This window comes from Lactuca serriola, chromosome 4 (genome assembly GCF_051521515.1).
Source record: "Lactuca serriola cultivar US96UC23 chromosome 4, Lser_US96UC23_V15, whole genome shotgun sequence".
Classification (NCBI taxonomy): domain Eukaryota; kingdom Viridiplantae; phylum Streptophyta; class Magnoliopsida; order Asterales; family Asteraceae; genus Lactuca; species Lactuca serriola.
This window is the reverse complement of record NC_136411.1, coordinates 230151000-230170928: the sequence shown is the minus strand read 5'-3', so window position 1 is coordinate 230170928 and position 19929 is coordinate 230151000. Positions and strand designations below refer to the sequence as shown.

At 38.7% G+C, this 19929-nt stretch overlaps 1 protein-coding gene across 1 annotated transcript; it reads right to left on the bottom strand.

The window, feature by feature from the left end:
• Positions 1-17674: 17674 nt before the first annotated feature.
• Positions 17675-19472, bottom strand: LOC145096814 (protein JINGUBANG-like). Its single transcript, XM_079034172.1, has one exon. The coding sequence runs from the start codon at positions 19268-19270 to the stop codon at positions 18062-18064; it is 1209 nt and encodes a 402-aa protein (XP_078890298.1). The 5' UTR covers positions 19271-19472; the 3' UTR covers positions 17675-18061.
• Positions 19473-19929: the final 457 nt, after the last annotated feature.

Here is a 19929-nt window from a genome sequence, read left to right as displayed (position 1 = left end):
CTATAAGGTGGGTATAAGGTTGCTGCCTATAAAATGGCGCTTAATGGGTGTACACTCACACCCACTGCTTGCTTGATCGGTGGAGGGTCGTTAGCCGAACGGGTAGGATAGGGCAACCTCATCCTCTCATTAAAAGTATAATATGAAATACAAAGTAACTACATGTTTTTTGAAAAAATTTCCCAATCTTAGTTACTTTAGGAAAAGTGAATTGATGCAATCCCATGAAATTACACTTTGCACCTTGCTAAGAAGTTAGTGGAGCGTGTGTGGTTTACCGGCACACTAATTGGTTCTAAACGAAGGTGGAAAAGGGTGATTTATTGTTTATCATAGTTCGATGGAGCGTGTGTGGTTTACCGGCACATCGAATAGGTGATCGTTACAATGAAGGCACCATGTGAATTTGCATGGTAATTCACACCCGCTTTGTGATCCTCGGTATCCTAGTCACAAACAAGAGGGGCATATCGAGATTTAAACATGCCATTGAAAAGTTTCAATGAATCTCATCTAAACCTAGGAATTCTCAATACATTTAGAACTTAAAGTTATGTTTTGTGGTGGAGAATTAGTTAATCGTCATTCACCTACCTTCAAATTGTTTACATGTTAGATTACGGCATCCCTTTTCTAATATGTAAATATTGTTGTTGGATCCTAGCCCTAATTTTCTTATTGGGTGATAATTAGGGATACATATTCTAATCTATCTTTGTCCTTTCTATTTGTAGATGTCGAACGCAAACAACGCTGCTGCTAGTTCATTCACATTGATGAGCCTTTGTCAAAAGGTCACTTTCGATGGGACGAACTTTAGCGAATGGATAAGATACATTCACACTATTGCTCGCTATGAGGACAAGGAGTATGTCCTCGATGAGAAACTCGAGAAAATCTACCCTGAAATCGCTACTCCGGATGAAATCACCGCTTTTGAAACTCATGAGCGTGATGCAACGAAGGTACATTGCATCATGATATCCACTATGAACTCTGAATTCCAAAAGTCCTATGAGGACATGTACCCATACCAGATGCACCAAGACTTGTTGGAGAGATACCACCAAAACGCGAGACAAGAGCGTTATGAGATTTTCACTAACATAATTTCCGCTAAAATGGGTCGTGGAGAGTCTCTTACCGTGCACCTGCGAAAGATGCAAAGGTATATCGACTGTCTTAGCAAGTTGAATGTTGACTTTGAGGAAGACTTGGCGATCGACATGGTGCTTCACTCTTTACCTCCAAGTTACAATCAATTTAGGATGACCTACCACATGAACAAAGAAGAGGTCACCCTGAGCAAGCTCCAAGGTCTCTTGAGGGTCGCTGAGAGCAACTTCAAGGACAAGTCTGTTGCACCAACTCCCAATCCACCCGCTGCTCCTGTTTTGGCTATTGGACAAGGAAGGGGAAAGAAGAGGAAGGCTTCGTCTAAGAACCATCCCAAGGTTAAGCCCCGAGATGGTGCCTCTTCTAGTGGGACCAAAGTTGATCCTGCTAAACCCTGCCCTAACCCAAAGGAGGCAGAGTGCCACCACTGCCACAAGATAGGACATTGGAAGAGAAGCTGCCCAGAGTACCTGCAAGCCATCAAGGAAGGAAAGATCAAGCCGTCTTTCGTAGGTATATACACAATTAAATCTAACGATTCATCACATGCTATTTCTTGGGTTCTTGATACCGGTTGTGGTTACCACATTTGTTCTAATGTGCAGGGACTAAGAAGAAATAGAGACGTGGAGCATGGAAGAATAAATCTAATCATGGGGAACAGAAGATCGTCGCCTGTGACCAAGATTGGAGTGTATTCTTTAGTGCTTAGGAATGGTTTATCTTTAGATTTGAACGATTGTTGCTATTCGCCAGAAATGGCTAGAAACATCATTTCATTTCATGGTTTGTTTAGACAAGGTTTTAGATTTTCTTTTAATAATGAGAATGGTTCTATTTTGGTTTATCTAAATGGTGTCTATTATTTTGAAGCTATACCATGTAATGGAATTTATGAAACCGTTATGATTGTAGATAACTTAGGAAATGATGTTTTATGCATGGATTCTTCCAATAGTATGGATAGAGCATCCTTGTGGCATTGTCGTCTTGGACATGTCAACAAGAAGCGCATAGCCCAACTCCAAAAGGATGGAGTGTTGGAGTCATTCGACCTTAGGGAAGATGACACATGCGAGTCTTGTTTGCTTGGAAAGATGACTAAGTCACCCTTCACAAGTACGTGTGAAAGGGGTGAGGGTCTACTGGACCTAATACATACCGATGTATGTGGACCGTTTAGATCAACCACGAAGGATGGGAACCGCTTCTATGTGACTTTTACCGATGACTATAGTAGATATGGGTATATCTACTTAATCAAGCAAAAGTCAGAAAATTTTGAAAAGTTCAAAGAGTTCAAGAATGAAGTGGAGAATCAAATTGGCAGGAAAATCAAGATGCTTCTATCCGATCGAGGAGGAGAGTACCTAAGTCTTGAGTTCCACGATTATCTCAAAGAGTGTGGAATAGTTTCACAATTGACGCCACCTAGGACACCACAATTGAATAGTGTGGCAGAAAGGCATAATCGAACCTTGTTGGACATGGTTCGCTCTATGATGAGTCGTGCTTCACTATCAATCTCTTTTTGGGGGTATGCCTTAGAGACTGCCGCCCATATCCTTAACCGAGTCCCTACTAAAAAGGTTGCCAAAACACCTCACGAGATGTGGACAAGGAAAGCTCCCTCATTGGCACATATCAAGGTTTGGGGTTGCGAGGCTTTCGTAAGACGAGATACTCACGACAAGCTCGAACCTCGTAGTGAGCGATGTATTTTCGTCGGCTAACCGCAGAAATCCTTTGGATATCTCTTCTATAGACCGAAGGACAATGTTGTCTTTGTTGCAAGGAGAGGAGTTTTCCGAGAGCGAGAAATAATAAGCCAAGGAGACAGTGGGAGGCAAATCGAGTTTGAAGAGATTCAAGAATCGATAGATGAAGGAACCTCTACCACTGGCACTCAACCCGAGGAGGAAACTATGGTTGAACCAATTGACGAATCCTTACCTCTTAGACGTTCCGAAAGAGTTAGAGTTCAACCCTAATTTTATGGTTTTCATATTGTTACCGAAGGGGACACGTATATTAGTGATGGTACACTAATAAACCTTGATGAACCTAATAGCTATAAGGAAGCCATGGCAGGCCCGGAGTCTGCGAAATGGAAAGAGGCAATGGATAGCGAGATCCAATCCATGTATGATAACCAAGTTTGGAATTTGGTTGATAATGTGCCCGGACGTAAGACCGTTGGGTGCAAATGGATCTTCGAGAAGAAGACCGACGTGGATGGAAAAGTACAAACGTATAAGGCGCGATTGGTTGCGAAGGGCTTTACTCAAACTCCAGGAGTTGACTATGATGAGACCTTCTCACCAGTTGCGAATATAAAGTCTATTAGAGTGATGCTAGCTATTGCCGCATTTCATGATTATGAGATTTGGCAAATGGATGTCAAGACCGCTTTCCTTAACGGAAAGTTGGCTAAGGATGTTTACATGGCTCAGCCAGAGGGGTTTGTGGATCCGAAGCATCCGAATAGAGTATGTAAGCTTGAGAAGTCCATTTATGGACTTAAGCAAGCATCTCGCAGATGGAATCCTTGCTTCGATGAAAAAGTCAAAGAGTTTGGATTTGTACGAAGCGAAGATGAATCGTGTGTATATGTCAAAGCCAGTGGGAGTATAGTAAGCTTCCTCGTTCTATATGTCGATGACATATTACTGATAGGAAACGACGTCCCGACTCTGCAGGAGGTTAAGTCCTGGCTCGGGAAGTGCTTCGCTATGAAGGACCTCGGAGAGGCTTCTTATATTTTGGGAATAAGGATAGTAAGAGAAAGGAGTAAGAGACTAATAGGACTTAGTCAGAACACTTACTTAGAGAAGGTACTAAAACCTTTTAGTATGGAAAACTCGAAGAAAGGGAGAATTACCGATACAAAGTAATGCCAAGTTGAGTAACACTCAAAGTCCGAGTACCGAAGCTGAAATAGCATAAATGAGCCGAGTACCATACGCTTCCGCAGTTGGATCAATCATGTATGCTATTACTTGTACTCGCCCTGATGTAGCCTTTGCTTTGAGCATGGTTAGCAGATATCAAGGGAATCCTGGTAGAGCCCATTGGATTGCAGTTAAGAATATCCTTAAGTACCTTCGGAGGATGAAGGAATGGTTCTTAGTCCTCGGAGGGAGTGATGACTTGAAGGTGCGAGGGTATAGTGACACCAGCTTTCAGACCGACAGGGACAACTACCGTTCGCAGTCGGGCTGGGTCTTTACCCTATATCGAGGAGCAGTAACTTGGAAAAGTTCCAAGCAGGAAACCATGGCTGATTCAACGTGCGAATCAGAGTACATTGCAGCGAGCGAAGCGTCGAAGGAGGCAATATGGTTGAAGAACTTCATCGGTGATCTTGGAGTTGTACCTGCCATAAAGGAGCCCATGGAAATTTTCTGTGATAATGAAGGAGCGGTTGCCTTGACCAAGGAACCGAGGGATCATGGTAGATCTCGACATATCGACAAAAAATATCACTTTATTAGACATCGTGTAGAAGAAGGACAACTCGTAGTGAAGAGGATATCATCTGAAGATAACCCAGCAGATCCGCTTACGAAGGGACTTAGTAGGGTTAAGCACTTGCAGCATGCTAGGAGTATTGGGCTAAAGGATGATATTAGCATAGATTAGATAGTAGTAGAAACATGTAATAGATAAATGTAATTAACATTTGATGATTAAATAAAGGAGTATTATTTATGAGTAATGTTACTGTCTTGTGTTAATTGTTTAACTATTGTTTCATTTTTTTTGCATGTTTTGACTTCCAGAATAATTGAGTTTATTTAACTATTGTTTCATTTTTTGCATGTTTTGACTTCCAGAATAATTGAGTTTATTAAGAATAATCGAATTATTCAAATTGTCCACAATCGTTTATATGTTGGAAGTAGATATGAATGAAGATTGTCATGAATCGGTGTGTAGATTGTCTAAATGGTTTTAGACATAGCAAAAGGGTTGCTGCAAAGTTCATGAGTGCGTATGAACTGGTTTTGAGCATTGGAACAAACCCGCGCTTGCTGGAATCACCTTATAGAATATGATATAAAAGGGTGATCGCAAGACAATAATATCATATAGTCTTAAAACCTAGATATATGGTTTGTTGTTTGTTAATTGGTTGTACATTGATAATGCGAAAACGCATCAGTAACTCGGTGTTATAAAACGCATTGTTGTGTATAGTTGATTAATGAATAAGTAAATGCATATAAGTCGAAGTTTATCTGTAACTTTTATCTCAAGAGGGTAAAAGCGATATCTCGGCCGCTCGATGATTTGATTTGACTTATGTGCCAGGCCCGGTCAGAACTGAATTGATGTGTTCGATTAAGTTCTATGTCAAATGAATCAGAGATCGAGAAACCAAAATGCTAGACTAATTATTCCATAGAATTGTCAGCATGATATCTAACAGAGGACTGTACGATCCCTTATCTAAAGGACAAGATTGATTAGATCAGAGTTTGACAGTGTCTTTGAGAGCTACGACTGCAAATCGAATTGTACTTGTGCATATAGTTACTAGACTTATCCAAGTGGGAGACTGTTGGAATAGTGTCTAAGGCTGCAACTATATTATGCAAGTATTTGACCCGATTGTGCATGGTCCTTTTGCGTTTCCTTCACCATAGCAACTTGACAGGATGATTTATTATGAGAGGATAAATATTATTAATATATTATGAGAATAATATAAGGAATAATAATATTGTTATTTGATTAATATAAGTCATAAATTAATTAGAATTAGTTTGGTGACTTAAAGAGATTAATTAAATAAGAGGGTAACAACTGTCAATTGTTTGATAGTTACACTTTGGGCTGTAAATACTTTATGGATAGGGTTGGATGATTTCTAGGGCTTGGGATAAGCCACAAATCGTCCAAGGGGTTATCTTGGAAAGGATTTGGATTGCTTGGAGTAAAAGATTATCCAACTAGGGTTTAAGGGTGAAACCCTAGGAGCCTTACAAGTATAAATAGACCCTTGGAGCAAGGGAAATCGACACCTCTGAAAAAGCAAAGAAACCCTGGCCAATTTCTTCCCTCTCCTCTCTCTCAAATCATCCTCTTGCTAGTTGGTGTTTGTAAGCCATTAGAGGAGTGACATTTGTAACTCTAAAGCTCCAAGAACTAGAAAATCAAACAAGTGTTTCAAGGAATACTTCTAACTTTGATTTTGTATTGTTCTTATGCTCTATTAGCCATTAGAAGTCTTGGATTCAATGCATGTTTAATTAGAGAAACCTAGATCCAAGCATTAGGGTTTGTATGTGCACATAGGAATGTTCATATGGCCAAAACCCATCAGTGGTATCAAAGCCAGGTTGGTTTCTATTAAATTGATGCATGATTGTTTGTTTCTTGCTTGCAAAATTCGAATTTTTTGGTTATGAGTCATGAACTCGGCGAGTCCCGTGGTGGACTCGGCGAGTTGGCCTGACTCGGCGAGTCCGAGCGTTAGGAATGGCCAAAATCGGGTTTTTTTTTATTTATCTTATGGAAACTTGCCTTTATCATATTAAATCAACCCTAATCCGATTTTTTGATATATATGACTATAATCTTGATCTAATTAAAGATATTTATCAATTAATAAAATATTTAATTTCCTTATGTGATAATTAATTAATTATTTTGATTAAATTGGTAAATTATTTTGCAAGAAATCATTAAATAAATAAAATATGGATAATTATGAAATTAATTGTTAAATGAGATTATTTGTTATTTGATCCTCCATGTTTTAAATGTTTAAAACTTGCCCTCAAGTTTTGAAATTTATGTTTTGTGATTAAAAGTTTAATTTAGACAATTTAAATTTCAAACCCTAGAATTTTACAAGTTTAAAATCCAACCCTATACTAATATACTATTACAAGATTAATATATATATATATATATATATATATATATATATATATATATATATATATATATGTATAATTAAAATGCTAGTCTTACCGTTAGTAGGCCTCATTCACGAAACCGGTCTATAAGGTGGATATAAGGTTGCTGCCTATAAAATGGCGCTTAATGGGTGTACACTCACACCCACCGCTTGCTTGATCGGTGGAGGGTTGTTAGCCGAATGGGTAGGATAGGGCAACCTCATCCTCTCATTAAAAGTATAATATGAAATACAAAGTAACTACATGTTTTTTCAAAAAATTTCCCAATCTTAGTTACTTTAGGAAAAGTGAATTGATGCAATCCCATGAAATTACACTTTGCACCTTGCTAAGAAGTTAGTGGAGCGTGTGTGGTTTACCGGCACACTAATTGGTTCTAAGAGAAGGTGGCAAAGGGTGATTCATTGTTTATCATAGTTCGATGGAGCGTGTGTGGTTTACCGGCACATCGAATAGGTGATCGTTACAATGAAGGCACCATGTGAATTTGCATGGTAATTCACACCCGCTTTGTGATCCTTAGTATCCCAGTCACAAACAAGAGGGGCATATCGAGATTTAAACATGCCATTGAAAAGTTTCAATGAATCTCATCTAAACCTAGGAATTCTCAATACATTTAGAATTTAAAGTTATGTTTTGTGGTGGAGAATTAGTGAATCGTCATTCACTTACCTTCAAATTGTTTACATTTAGATTACGGCATCCCTTTTTCTAATATGTAAATATTGTTGTTGGATCCTAGCCCTAATTTTCTTATTGGGTGATAATTAGGGATTCATATTCTAATCTATCTTTGTCCTTTCTATTTGTAGATGTCGAACGCAAACAACGCTGCTGCTAGTTCATTCACATTGATGAGCCTTTGTCAAAAGGTCACTTTCGATGGGACGAACTTTAGCGAATGGATAAGATACATTCACACTATTGCTCACTATGAGGACAAGGAGTATGTCCTCGATGAGAAGCTCGAGAAAATCAACCCTGAAATCGCTACTCCGGATAAAATGACTGCTTTTGAAACTCATGAGCGTGATGCAACGAAGGTACATTACATCATGATAGCCACTATGAACTTTGAATTCCAAAAGTCCTATGAGGACATGTACCCGTACCAGATGCACCAAGACTTGTTGGAGAGATACCACCAAAACGCGAGACAAGAGTGTTATGAGATTTTCACTAACATGATTTCCGCTAAAATGGGTCATGGAGAGTCTCTTACCGTGCACCTGCAAAAGATGCAAAGGTATGTCGGCCGTCTTCACAAGTTGAATGTTGACTTTGGGGAAGACTTGGCGATCGACATGGTGCTTCACTCTTTGCCTCCAAGTTACAATCAATTTAGGATTACCTACCACATGAACAAAGAAGAGGTTACCCTAAGCAAGCTCCAAGGTCTCTTGAGGGTCGCTGAGAGCAACTTCAAGGACAAGTCTGTTGCACCAACTCCCAATCCACCCGCTGCTCCTGTTTTGGCTATTGGACAAGGAAGGGGAAAGAAGAGGAAGGCTTCGTCTAAGAACCATCGCAAGATTAAGCCCCGAGATGGTGCCTCTTCTAGTGGGACCAAAGTTGATCCTGCTAAACCCTGCCCTAACCTAAAGGAGGCAGAGTGCCACCACTGCCACAAGATAGGACATTGGAAGAGAAGCTGCCCAGAGTACCTGCAAGCCATCAAGGAAGGAAAGATCAAGCCGTCTTTCGTAGGTATATACACAATTAAATCTAACGATTCATCACATGCTATTTCTTGGGTTCTTGATACCGGTTGTGGTTACCACATTTGTTCTAATGTGCAGGGACTAAGAAGAAATAGAGACGTGGAGCATGGAAGAATAAATCTAATCATGGGGAACAGAAGATCGTCGCCTGTGACCAAGATTGGAGTGTATTCTTTAGTGCTTAGGAATGGTTTATCTTTAGATTTGAACGATTGTTGCTATTCGCCAGAAATGGCTAGAAACATCATTTCATTTCATGGTTTGTTTAGACAAGGTTTTAGATTTTCTTTTAATAATGAGAATGGTTCTATTTTGGTTTATCTAAATGGTGTCTATTATTTTGAAGCTATACCATGTAATGGAATTTATGAAACCGTTATGATTGTAGATAACTTAGGAAATGATGTTTTATGCATGGATTCTTCCAATAGTATGGATAGAGCATCCTTGTGGCATTGTCGTCTTGGACATGTCAACAAGAAGCGCATAGCCCAACTCCAAAAGGATGGAGTGTTGGAGTCATTCGACCTTAGGGAAGATGACACATGCGAGTCTTGTTTGCTTGGAAAGATGACTAAGTCACCCTTCACAAGTACGTGTGAAAGGGGTGAGGGTCTACTGGACCTAATACATACCGATGTATGTGGACCGTTTAGATCAACCACGAAGGATGGGAACCGCTTCTATGTGACTTTTACCGATGACTATAGTAGATATGGGTATATCTACTTAATCAAGCAAAAGTCAGAAAATTTTGAAAAGTTCAAAGAGTTCAAGAATGAAGTGGAGAATCAAATTGGCAGGAAAATCAAGATGCTTCTATCCGATCGAGGAGGAGAGTACCTAAGTCTTGAGTTCCACGATTATCTCAAAGAGTGTGGAATAGTTTCACAATTGACGCCACCTAGGACACCACAATTGAATAGTGTGGCAGAAAGGCATAATCGAACCTTGTTGGACATGGTTCGCTCTATGATGAGTCGTGCTTCACTATCAATCTCTTTTTGGGGGTATGCCTTAGAGACTGCCGCCCATATCCTTAACTGAGTCCCTACTAAAAAGGTTGCCAAAACACCTCACGAGATGTGGACAAGGAAAGCTCCCTCGTTGGCACATATCAAGGTTTGGGGTTGCGAGGCTTTCGTAAGACGAGATACTCATGACAAGCTCGAACCTCGTAGTGAGCGATGTATTTTCGTCGGCTACCCGCATAAATCCTTTGGATATCTCTTCTATAGACCGAAGGACAATGTTGTCTTTGTTGCAAGGAGAGGAGTTTTCCGAGAGCGAGAACTCATAAGCCAAGGAGACAGTGGGAGGCAAATTGAGCTTGAAGAGATTCAAGAATCGATAGATGAAGGAACCTCTACCGCTGGCACTCAACCCGAGGAGGAAACTCCTGTTGAACGAATTGACGAATCCTTACCTCTTAGACGTTCCGAAAGAGTTAGAGTTCAACCCCAGTTTTATGGTTTTCATATTATTACCGAAGGGGACACGTATATTAGTGATGGTACACTAATAAACCTTGATGAACCTAATAGCTATAAGGAAGCCATGGCAGGCCCGGAGTCTGCGAAATGGAAAGAGGCAATGGATAGCGAGATCCAATCCATGTATGATAACCAAGTTGGGAATTTGGTTGATAATGTGCCCGGACGTAAGACCGTTGGGTGCAAATGGATCTTCGAGAAGAAGACCGACGTGGATGGAAAAGTACACACGTAGAAGGCGCGATTGGTTGCGAAGGGCTTTACTCAAACTCCAGGAGTTGACTATGATGAGACCTTCTCACCAGTTGCGAATATAAAGTCTATTAGAGTGATGCTAGCTATTGCCGCATTTCATGATTATGAGATTTGGCAAATGGATGTCAAGACCGCTTTCCTTAATGGAAAGTTGGCTGGGGATGTTTACATGGCTCAGCCAGAGGGGTTTGTGGATCCGAAGCATCCGAATAGAGTATGTAAGCTTGAGAAGTCCATTTATGGACTTAAGCAAGCATCTCGCAGATGGAATCTTTGCTTCGATGAGAAAGTCAAAGAGTTTGGATTTGTACGAACCGAAGATGAATTGTGTGTATATGTCAAAGCCAGTGGGAGTATAGTAAGCTTCCTCGTTCTATATGTCGATGACATATTACTCATAGGAAACAACGTCCCGACTCTGCAGGAGGTTAAGTCCTGGCTCGGGAAGTGCTTCGCTATGAAGGACCTCGGAGAGGCTTCTTATATTTTGGGAATAAGGATAGTAAGAGAAAGGAGTAAGAGACTAATAGGACTTAGTCAGAACACTTACTTAGAGAAGGTACTAAAACGTTTTAGTATGGAAAACTCGAAGAAGAGAGAATTACTGATACAAAGTAATGCCAAGTTGAGTAAGACTCAAAGTCCGAGTACCGAAGCTGAAATAGCAGAAATGAGCCGAGTACCATACGCTTCTGCAGTTGGATGAATCATGTATGCTATGACTTGTACTCGCCCTGATGTAGCCTTTGCTTTGAGCATGGTTAGCAGATATCAAGGGAATCCTGGTAGAGCCCATTGGATTGCGGTTAAGAATATCGTTAAGTACCTTCGGAGGACGAAGGAATGGTTCTTAGTCCTCGGAGGGAGTGATGACTTGAAGGTGCGAGGGTATAGTGACACCAGCTTTCAGACCGACAGGGACAACTACCGTTCGCAGTCGGGCTGGGTCTTACCCTAAATCGAGGAGCAGTAACTTGGAAAATTTCCAAGCAAGAAACCGTAGCTGATTCAACGTGCGAATCAGAGTACATTGCAGCGAGCGAAGCTTCGAAGGAGGCAATATGGTTGAAGAACTTCATCGGTGATCTTGGAGTTGTACCTGCCATAAAGGAGCCCATGGAAATTTTCTGTGATAATGAAGGAGCGGTTGCCTTGACCAAGGAACCGAGGGATCATGGTAGATCTCAACATATCGACAGAAAATATCACTTTATTAGACATCGTGTAGACGAAGGACAACTCGTAGTGAAGAGGATATCATCTGAAGATAACCCAGCAGATCCGCTTACGAAGGGACTTAGTAGGGTTAAGCACTTGCAGCATGCTAGGAGTATTGGGCTAAAGGACGATATTAGCATAGATTAGATAGTAGTAGAAACATGTAATAGATAAATGTAATTAACATTTGATGATTAAATAAAGGAGTATTATTTATGAGTAATGTTACTGTCTTGTGTTAATTGTTTAACTATTGTTTCATTTTTTGCATGTTTTGACTTCCAGAATAATTGAGTTTATTAAGAATAATCGAATTATTCAAATTGTCCACAATCGTTCATATGTTGGAAGTAGATATGAATGAAGATTGTCATGAATCGGTGTGTAGATTGTCTAAATGGTTTTAGACATAGCAAAAGGGTTGTTGCAACGTTCATGAGTGCTTATGAACTGGTTTTGAGCATTGGAACAAACCCGCGCTTGCTGGAATCACCTTATGGAATATGATATAAAAGGGTGATCGCAAGACGATAATATCATATAGTCTTAAAACCTAGATATATGGTTTGTTGTTTGTTAATTGGTTGTACATTGATAATGCGAAAAAGCATCAGTAACTCGGTGTTATAAAACGCATTGTTGTGTATAGTTGATTAATGAATAAGTAAATGGATATAAGTCGAAGTTTATCTGTAACTTTTATCTCAAGAGGGTAAAAGCGATATCTCGGCCGCTCGATGATTTGATTTGACTTATGTGTCGGGCCCGATCAAAACTGAATTGATGTGTTCGATTAAGTTCTATGTCAAATGAATCGGAGATCGAGAAACCAAAATGCTAGACTAATTATTCCATAGAATTGTCAGCATTATATCTAACAGAGGACTGTACGATCCCTTATCTAAAGGACAAGATTGATTAGATCAGAGTTTGACAGTGTCTTTGAGAGCTACGATTGCAAATCGAATTGTACTTATGCATATAGTTACTAGACTTATCCAAGTGGGAGACTGTTGGAATAGTGTCTAAGGCTGCAACTATATTAGGCAAGTATTTGACCCGATTGTGCATGGTCCTTTTGGGTTGCCTTCACCATAGCAACTTGACATGATGATTTATTATGAGAGAATAAATATTATTAATATATTATTAGAATAATATAAGGAATAATAATATTGTTATTTGATTAATATAAGTCATAAATTAATTAGAATTAATTTGGTGACTTAAAGAGATTAATTAAATAAGAGGGTAACAACTGTCAATTGTTTGATAGTTACACTTTGGGCTGTAAATCCTTTATGGATAGGGTTGGACGATTTCTAGGGCTTGGGATAAGCTACAAATCATCCAAGGGCTTATCTTGGAAAGGATTTGGATTGCTTTGAGTAAACGATTATCCAACTAGGGTTTAAGGGTGAAACCCTAGGAGCCTTACAAGTATAAATAGACCCTTGGGGCAAGGGAAATCGACACCTCTGAAAAAGCAAAGAAACCCTGGCCGATTTATTCCCTCTCCTCTCTCTCAAATCATCCTCTTGCTAGTTGGTGTTTGTAAGCCATTAGAGGAGTGACATTTGTGACTCTAAAGCTCCAAGAACTAGAAAATCAAACAAGTGTTTCAAGGTATACTTCTAACTCTGATTTTGTATTGTTCTTATACTCTATTAGCCATTAGAAGTCTTGGATTCAATGGATGTTTAATTAGAGAAACCTAGATCCAAGCAGTAGGGTTTGTGTGTGCACATAGGAATGTTCATATGGCCAAAACCCATCAGAAGTTGATTCCAGCTTAGAGGAGGCGAAGAAGGTTGCTTATTTGTGGATTCCAAGCGAAGGACATCATCCTTGAGGTAGCATATCGATCCTTTTTCTGTTTTGTTAAAAAACCATGGATCTAGGGTTTTCTATACCCTTTATTGGGTTGATTTGTTGGGAATATGGTCCCTTATCATGTTTAGATATCAGATATGGATCCATAGTGGTCCAGAGAACTTATTCCATCTTGCTTTATGAGGAGTTATGGAAGAAATGGACTTAGGATGTTGCATTTTGGGCTAAATCGTCAAGTAGTGTCATTTGGACGTTGCATGAGTATCAAGTTCGAACCTTTACGTGTTATTTGATCTTGGGAAGGTTAGATCTATGGATTAGAGGAACAGATCTGACCTCATAAGGTCATTTGAGTTTGAGCATGGCGGCAACTCGCCAAGTCCATAAGTGGACTCGACGAGTCGAGTCAAGGTTGCCCTGCGATTCGTGTCAGGTGTAACCCGTCGAGTAGATGGATGACTCGACGAGCCAAGAGAGGCTGAAAGGTTCAGAGGACCCCCATGGACTCGCCGAGTCTCCCATGTGCACTCGACGAGTCGGGTCAAAGTTTGACCATTGACTTCTGTTGACTTTAGGGTTCTGGTCAAGGCTGATTCAGGAGTGTTCAAGGAAGGGTAGAATGGCCTTCTACCCAATTTGTAGAGATGAGATCATGAGAGAATATTGATCAAGATGTTATTTGAATGATAGGGGGAGGCTAAGTCGAGACATTTAGCACGAGAGTTTATCCGACTTCATTGAGGTGAGTCTTCTCACTATACTTTACCTAGGGTGGTAATTAGAGTTATGTGACAGAGTATTTTGTATGTTTTTGCATGATGTGATTTCTATGTGATTTATGCTATATATGTTACAGAGTTTTCAGAGTTAGGACCGGAAGGTCCACAGAGTTAGGGCCAGAGGGCCCACAGAGTTATGGGACTGGAGGGTTCCACTGAGACATATTGACCAGAGGGTCAAAAGAGCTATGGCGTCGAGTGGCTAAGCATTTATGTGTTGTGTGTGGTATTTTGGGGAACTCACTAAGCATTTATGCTTACAGTGTTGTGTTATGTGTTCCAGGTACCAGTGAGGATCGCGGGAAGGCGCCGAGTTGATCCGTACACACATGAGGAGCTTTTACATTTTGTGATCTTGGGATGTGATGTTATGAATTGATTATGTGATACAATTATATTTTTATAACAATTATGAATGAAGTGTGTTTTTAAAATGTGAAAAATTATTTGAAAATTTTGGGTGTTACATTTAGGAGATTCAAAATTCTCGTTCATCAAGTATAGATACATGTAACAATAGTAACCATACATATGTCCGCTCAACATGGTCCACAAATGTCAGTGAGGATCAATTATAGTGATCTCATACTTCTTGTTTATCTTTCCTTATTCCCTATTATATAATTAGTGCATTTATGAGATTTTACGAAGTCAATTTATGGTAGAACATGTTTTATGAGACGTATAAATTTATTATGCTAAATGTGACCTAAGCATTAATGCCACAACACATATGAAGTCTCTAGTTTTCAATTTCATTCAAAATTTATTAACATTATAAGATAATAAAGAACCCGAGAAGTGGTTTCAAAGTTGTAATTTTAGAGGTATCCCTCAAACAACCATAGTCAACAATCATAACAAACAATATGAGAATTAAAACTAGTATTTACATAATTGTATCCAAACATAAAAATACAGCAAACATTCACTAACTTACATACAAATATTAAGTTCTAGTTTATACTCAATACGCAAAGAGTAGCATTAAGACTTAAGCAATTACCACTTTCTAAAAGATAATGAAGGTGGCGCAATCACTTGCATGTTTAAGTCTTCATCATTCCCAACTTTAATTGCTATTTGATTTCAATCCAAGTTCCGGATTATATGGAATTTGTGTAATGAAAAATACACATATATCATGGAATCATAATCAATCCATGTATTTATAGGGATGTTAAGATTAAAGGACTTATAAATCATAAAATATGTGTGCTACATTTCTTTGCTAGCCATTTTATTAATATATGACATTTTCGTTAACTATGTTGTTTCTTATGACATAATTTGCAACCGTTATTGTCGAGCTTACTTGTACTTTCACTCGACTTTAAGACCTTCACTGAAACTCCGTTTCTCATTGACATGGACATTGCCATTCATATTACCAGGATTACAATATTTTAACTAAATGTATGAAAAGAAGTAAACAATGTGATTTAACGGGATTACAAAGATTAAAACATATCAGTATATCTATTATTAACACCAAAATAATAGGTCATATAGACACCTTATTCAATTGTCAGTTTAACTTTGACTAGACCACCAATTGAATGTTATGGCATCCTGAATATTATACTTCGTTACATAAATATTGCAATCACCTTTGGATAGAAATAAAATATCTATGCATGTTATGCTTAAAATCATTGTATGAATCATTTTCCAATTAGTCTTTGAGATCCTTGAACAATAACTCAAATAATTGTTTAATGTGGGGTTCAATCAACTCTAATATCAAACTTAAACAAGTTTTCTTTGGTCCAGTCATATAAGTTTAACATCAAAGTTACCACTCATCTTTAGAATTGAACTTTTATAGCTTATTGAGTTTAATAAATGATCAGCTAATTATATTTATAGAAGTAAAGGCAAGTAAAGTTATCTAAATTCATTGTAGTAGCAAGCCACAAATAAATAAGATGACTATCTCCATGTCAAATATGATACAAATTAATGGTCATTTGATCTCTAATTCTATTACTTTGACTACAATGGAGGCCAATGGCTCTTCAAAATAATAAAATCAATGTTATCTATTTTATTATTATTATTTTGGATTCATAAACATTAATCTGTAATGGAATTTGTCGCATCATCAAATAAGGTTAAAAGTGGTAGTCGTTTTATTATACTACTAACATATATACAATTGTTAGTATTACCCACTTAATTATTTATTAGAATGCCATGCGACTAATGATGCAATTATTATAACGATCATACAAATATGTAATGCAATGTTCTATTAAAATAAATGAATTGAGGCATAAACACATAATCATCCACCACAGTTTAATTTACTTGCGTGAGTATATTACATCTTATACATATATCAAATTTCACTTGCCGCTAAAAAAAAGAAAATATTAATAAAATACTCTACTTACTACAATATTCTACTAACATGGTGAAGTCCATATTTATTATTACTGTTACTATTACTGTTACTATTACTATTATTATTATTATCAACCTTTAAAACACGTTGGCAATTGGAGATATAAAACTTATCAAACTAATTTTGTAAGTAATATAGTTATTGCAAATTTTAGAATTTTTTATGATGTATTGCATATCTACAATATATTCTTTTAAGTTAGGCCCAATTAAATGATTAGGGCTTATACCTAAATAACTTTTCCTGAAAAACAAAAGGGCAGATGAGAGCTTTAGAGCAAACAGGAGTCTAGTCGCTTAATGAAGTAGACAAAACGTTCCAAGACAAATGCGACTCCCTGTTCGCATGGATAAACATGCTCTCAAGAAAAAGAAAAAAAAAAAAAAACATAAACACAAACAAACAAACATAGGTGTAGCTCTCAACTCTCAAGAATTATGATTTAGTGAAGCAATCATATTGTCATCAAAATTACGAAATCAGGATATAATAAGTTTAAGTTCAAACCATGCTATGATACCAAATGTTGGACTATACATACATAATGAATGATCAATTTCACATAAAGCTTGATCATAAATCAATCTCCTTACATGGAAGAGTTAGCTTTGAAGAAGATGATGCCATATTCTTGATCCCTTTCTTACCACAATGGGGCCTTTACTGATTTTTCTGATGGAAAGAATTATATATCCTTTGATAGCCATGATGATGGTGTTTTATATGAGAGTACTTGAATGGTAATCAATAACTCTTGAGTATCTAAGGGAATAAATCCATACACCTCATAGAAAAGAAATAGAAACCATACAAAATTAGTCTCTCAAGTTATGGATACAAAATTAATCATTTTGGCAATGTTATGGTATAAAATATAATTGTATCCATTATTACTAAACACTACAAAAATAAAGACACACACTAATAGATTATTTTCCATCATGAATTAGCTTGATCGGAACCATAAAACAAAAGTCGTAAGCCAAATCACAAAACATAAGATGAACAAGGGTCGTCATCAAATATTCCTATGGAATAAAGTAATAGAAATGTCACGTGAGTTATCATCATAAAATAAAAATAATAATAGAGACATAAAAACGTCATTCCTTCTCTTCTTTTGTTTTCTTTTGCAATTTTATCATCCCTATCAAATATAAAATTAATTTACAATCAGGCCCCACATCTGAAAACCAATCCCCACCGTTCAAATCAAAGTGGGAATTATACGAACCAATCAAAAACAACAAATCTCATGGGGACCCACAACTTATAAAACCCTCCGTCAAAAGCTCGCCGGCGATATCTAATCCCAGGAACCTTTCCCATTCTGCGTCGTCGCCGGCGATTGCTCCGACACGCTCCATACTTTCACCGATTTATCCAAACTACCACTATACACCACCCATTTCCCATAGGCGGCGCTCGACTCCGCCTCCCTTTCCACCGCCACACATTTCACCGGTCCGGTGTGCCCCGTCAGAACCGACAAACATGTGTGTTGCGCCACCTCCCTCCGCCACACGCATATCGTTTTATCAGCTGATCCACTAAACACCAAGTTCCCGACAACCGCAAGGCAAAGAACCGCTAATTTATGCCCCTTCATAACGCCGCCGTGTGAAAACTGGTTTTCTTTCTCCCAGAAGTTCACCACCCCGTCCGACGACCCGCAGTAGACGACGGAACCCGGTTTTGACCAAGCCAACGCATTCACCGCGCATTCTTGTTCCAATAGCGTCTTCACGTACATATGCTTCATGTTCTTCCCCTTCCCTTCTCGCTTCCACACCTTCACCGACCCCTCCGCCGATCCGGTGAACACCAGGCTGTCGACGGTGGAAACGACGGAGTTCACAGCGTCTTCGTGCGCCTTCACAGACTCTAGACATTTTGAATTCGACATTTTCCATACCTTAAAAGTTCTGTCCCATGAACCTGAATAAAGCAAGCCTTCTTCTTCGTTGATGCTGAGGCAGGAAATGGCGTCGCAGTGTTTGATCCAGAGCGCCGTACGATTGCGTTTTACCTCGACGTAATTCTTGGACTTCATCGAGCTCTTCAGAATGTCGAAGAATTTCGGAAAAGTTCCAATGCGTTTATGAGTTTTTTGGTCTTTGCTGTTGGATTTCCAAACTCGAACCTTTCCGTCTTGATGTCCGGTGAAAATCTTGTCGCCGGAGATTATGATAGCCTTCACCAGACCACTGTTGGATTTGAATGTGGTGAACAACTTCATGTCCTTCCAAACATGGATATTCTTGCTGTCGGATCCGGTGTAAAGGAGGCCGCCGGTGGCGGCAAGGGAGTAAATGTGGCCTTCCTCCCGGACCAGAGAGCCGATGAGGGCATTTTCGGGACTTGAAGTGGACGAAGGAGATGGTTGAAAAGGACGGGTCTGATTCCATGGTGACATCATCATCGGAGAACCCTCATCGCTCATACGGTTGGATTCGTCGTTGACGTTGGAGTAGTCATCGTCGGCGGTGGAGAAGTTTGATCGATCAGAATGCATTGTTTTTTTTTTTATCTCCAAATTGTGTTAGTTTTTTATGATGATATGTGTTTTCTTGTTCAATAATCATATAATAATGGATCAAGATTGTTGGAATTGAAATCGAATTAATGGAAATCGATGCAGGAATTAGAATCGGAGAAGATGAATATGGTTTGGGGAGAAAGTGAGAAATGATTGTTGGTGAGAGGTATAAATGGAAGAGTTTGGAGAAGGAAATGACGACACGTGTGCGGGTGGTAAGAAAAAATTTCGTTGGTTACTTTTGGCTCCCATTTCTTCCATCAAAATATGCTTACTCCTTAGTCCTTAACAACTAAGACTACAATGCATACATGCATTTCACCGAATTACACTTTCACGTTTAATGCCACGATCCCAAATTTTTAATACCACGTTATTCCCAAAATCTTGAGCTCAAATCCTGAAATCCAAGCTTGGAATGGCGGGGCCACAAGTTTTGATACGAGATACAAACATTTGATACGAGATACAAACATTGTTAAAATATATTTTATATAGTTATCATATCTCGGACATCAAAAAACATGGTACAATCCTTTTAGTTTGGGTACAATTATATAGAACATGTTTACAAATAATTTTATTTATATGTATAAAACAATTGTTTTGGGGAGGGTCAATTACACGAATCGTCC

What these genes read in the sequence shown, in the direction of transcription:
- LOC145096814 (XM_079034172.1), bottom strand. Translation starts at nt 19,270, where the DNA reads ATGCATTCTGATCGATCAAACTTCTCCACCGCCGACGATGACTACTCC.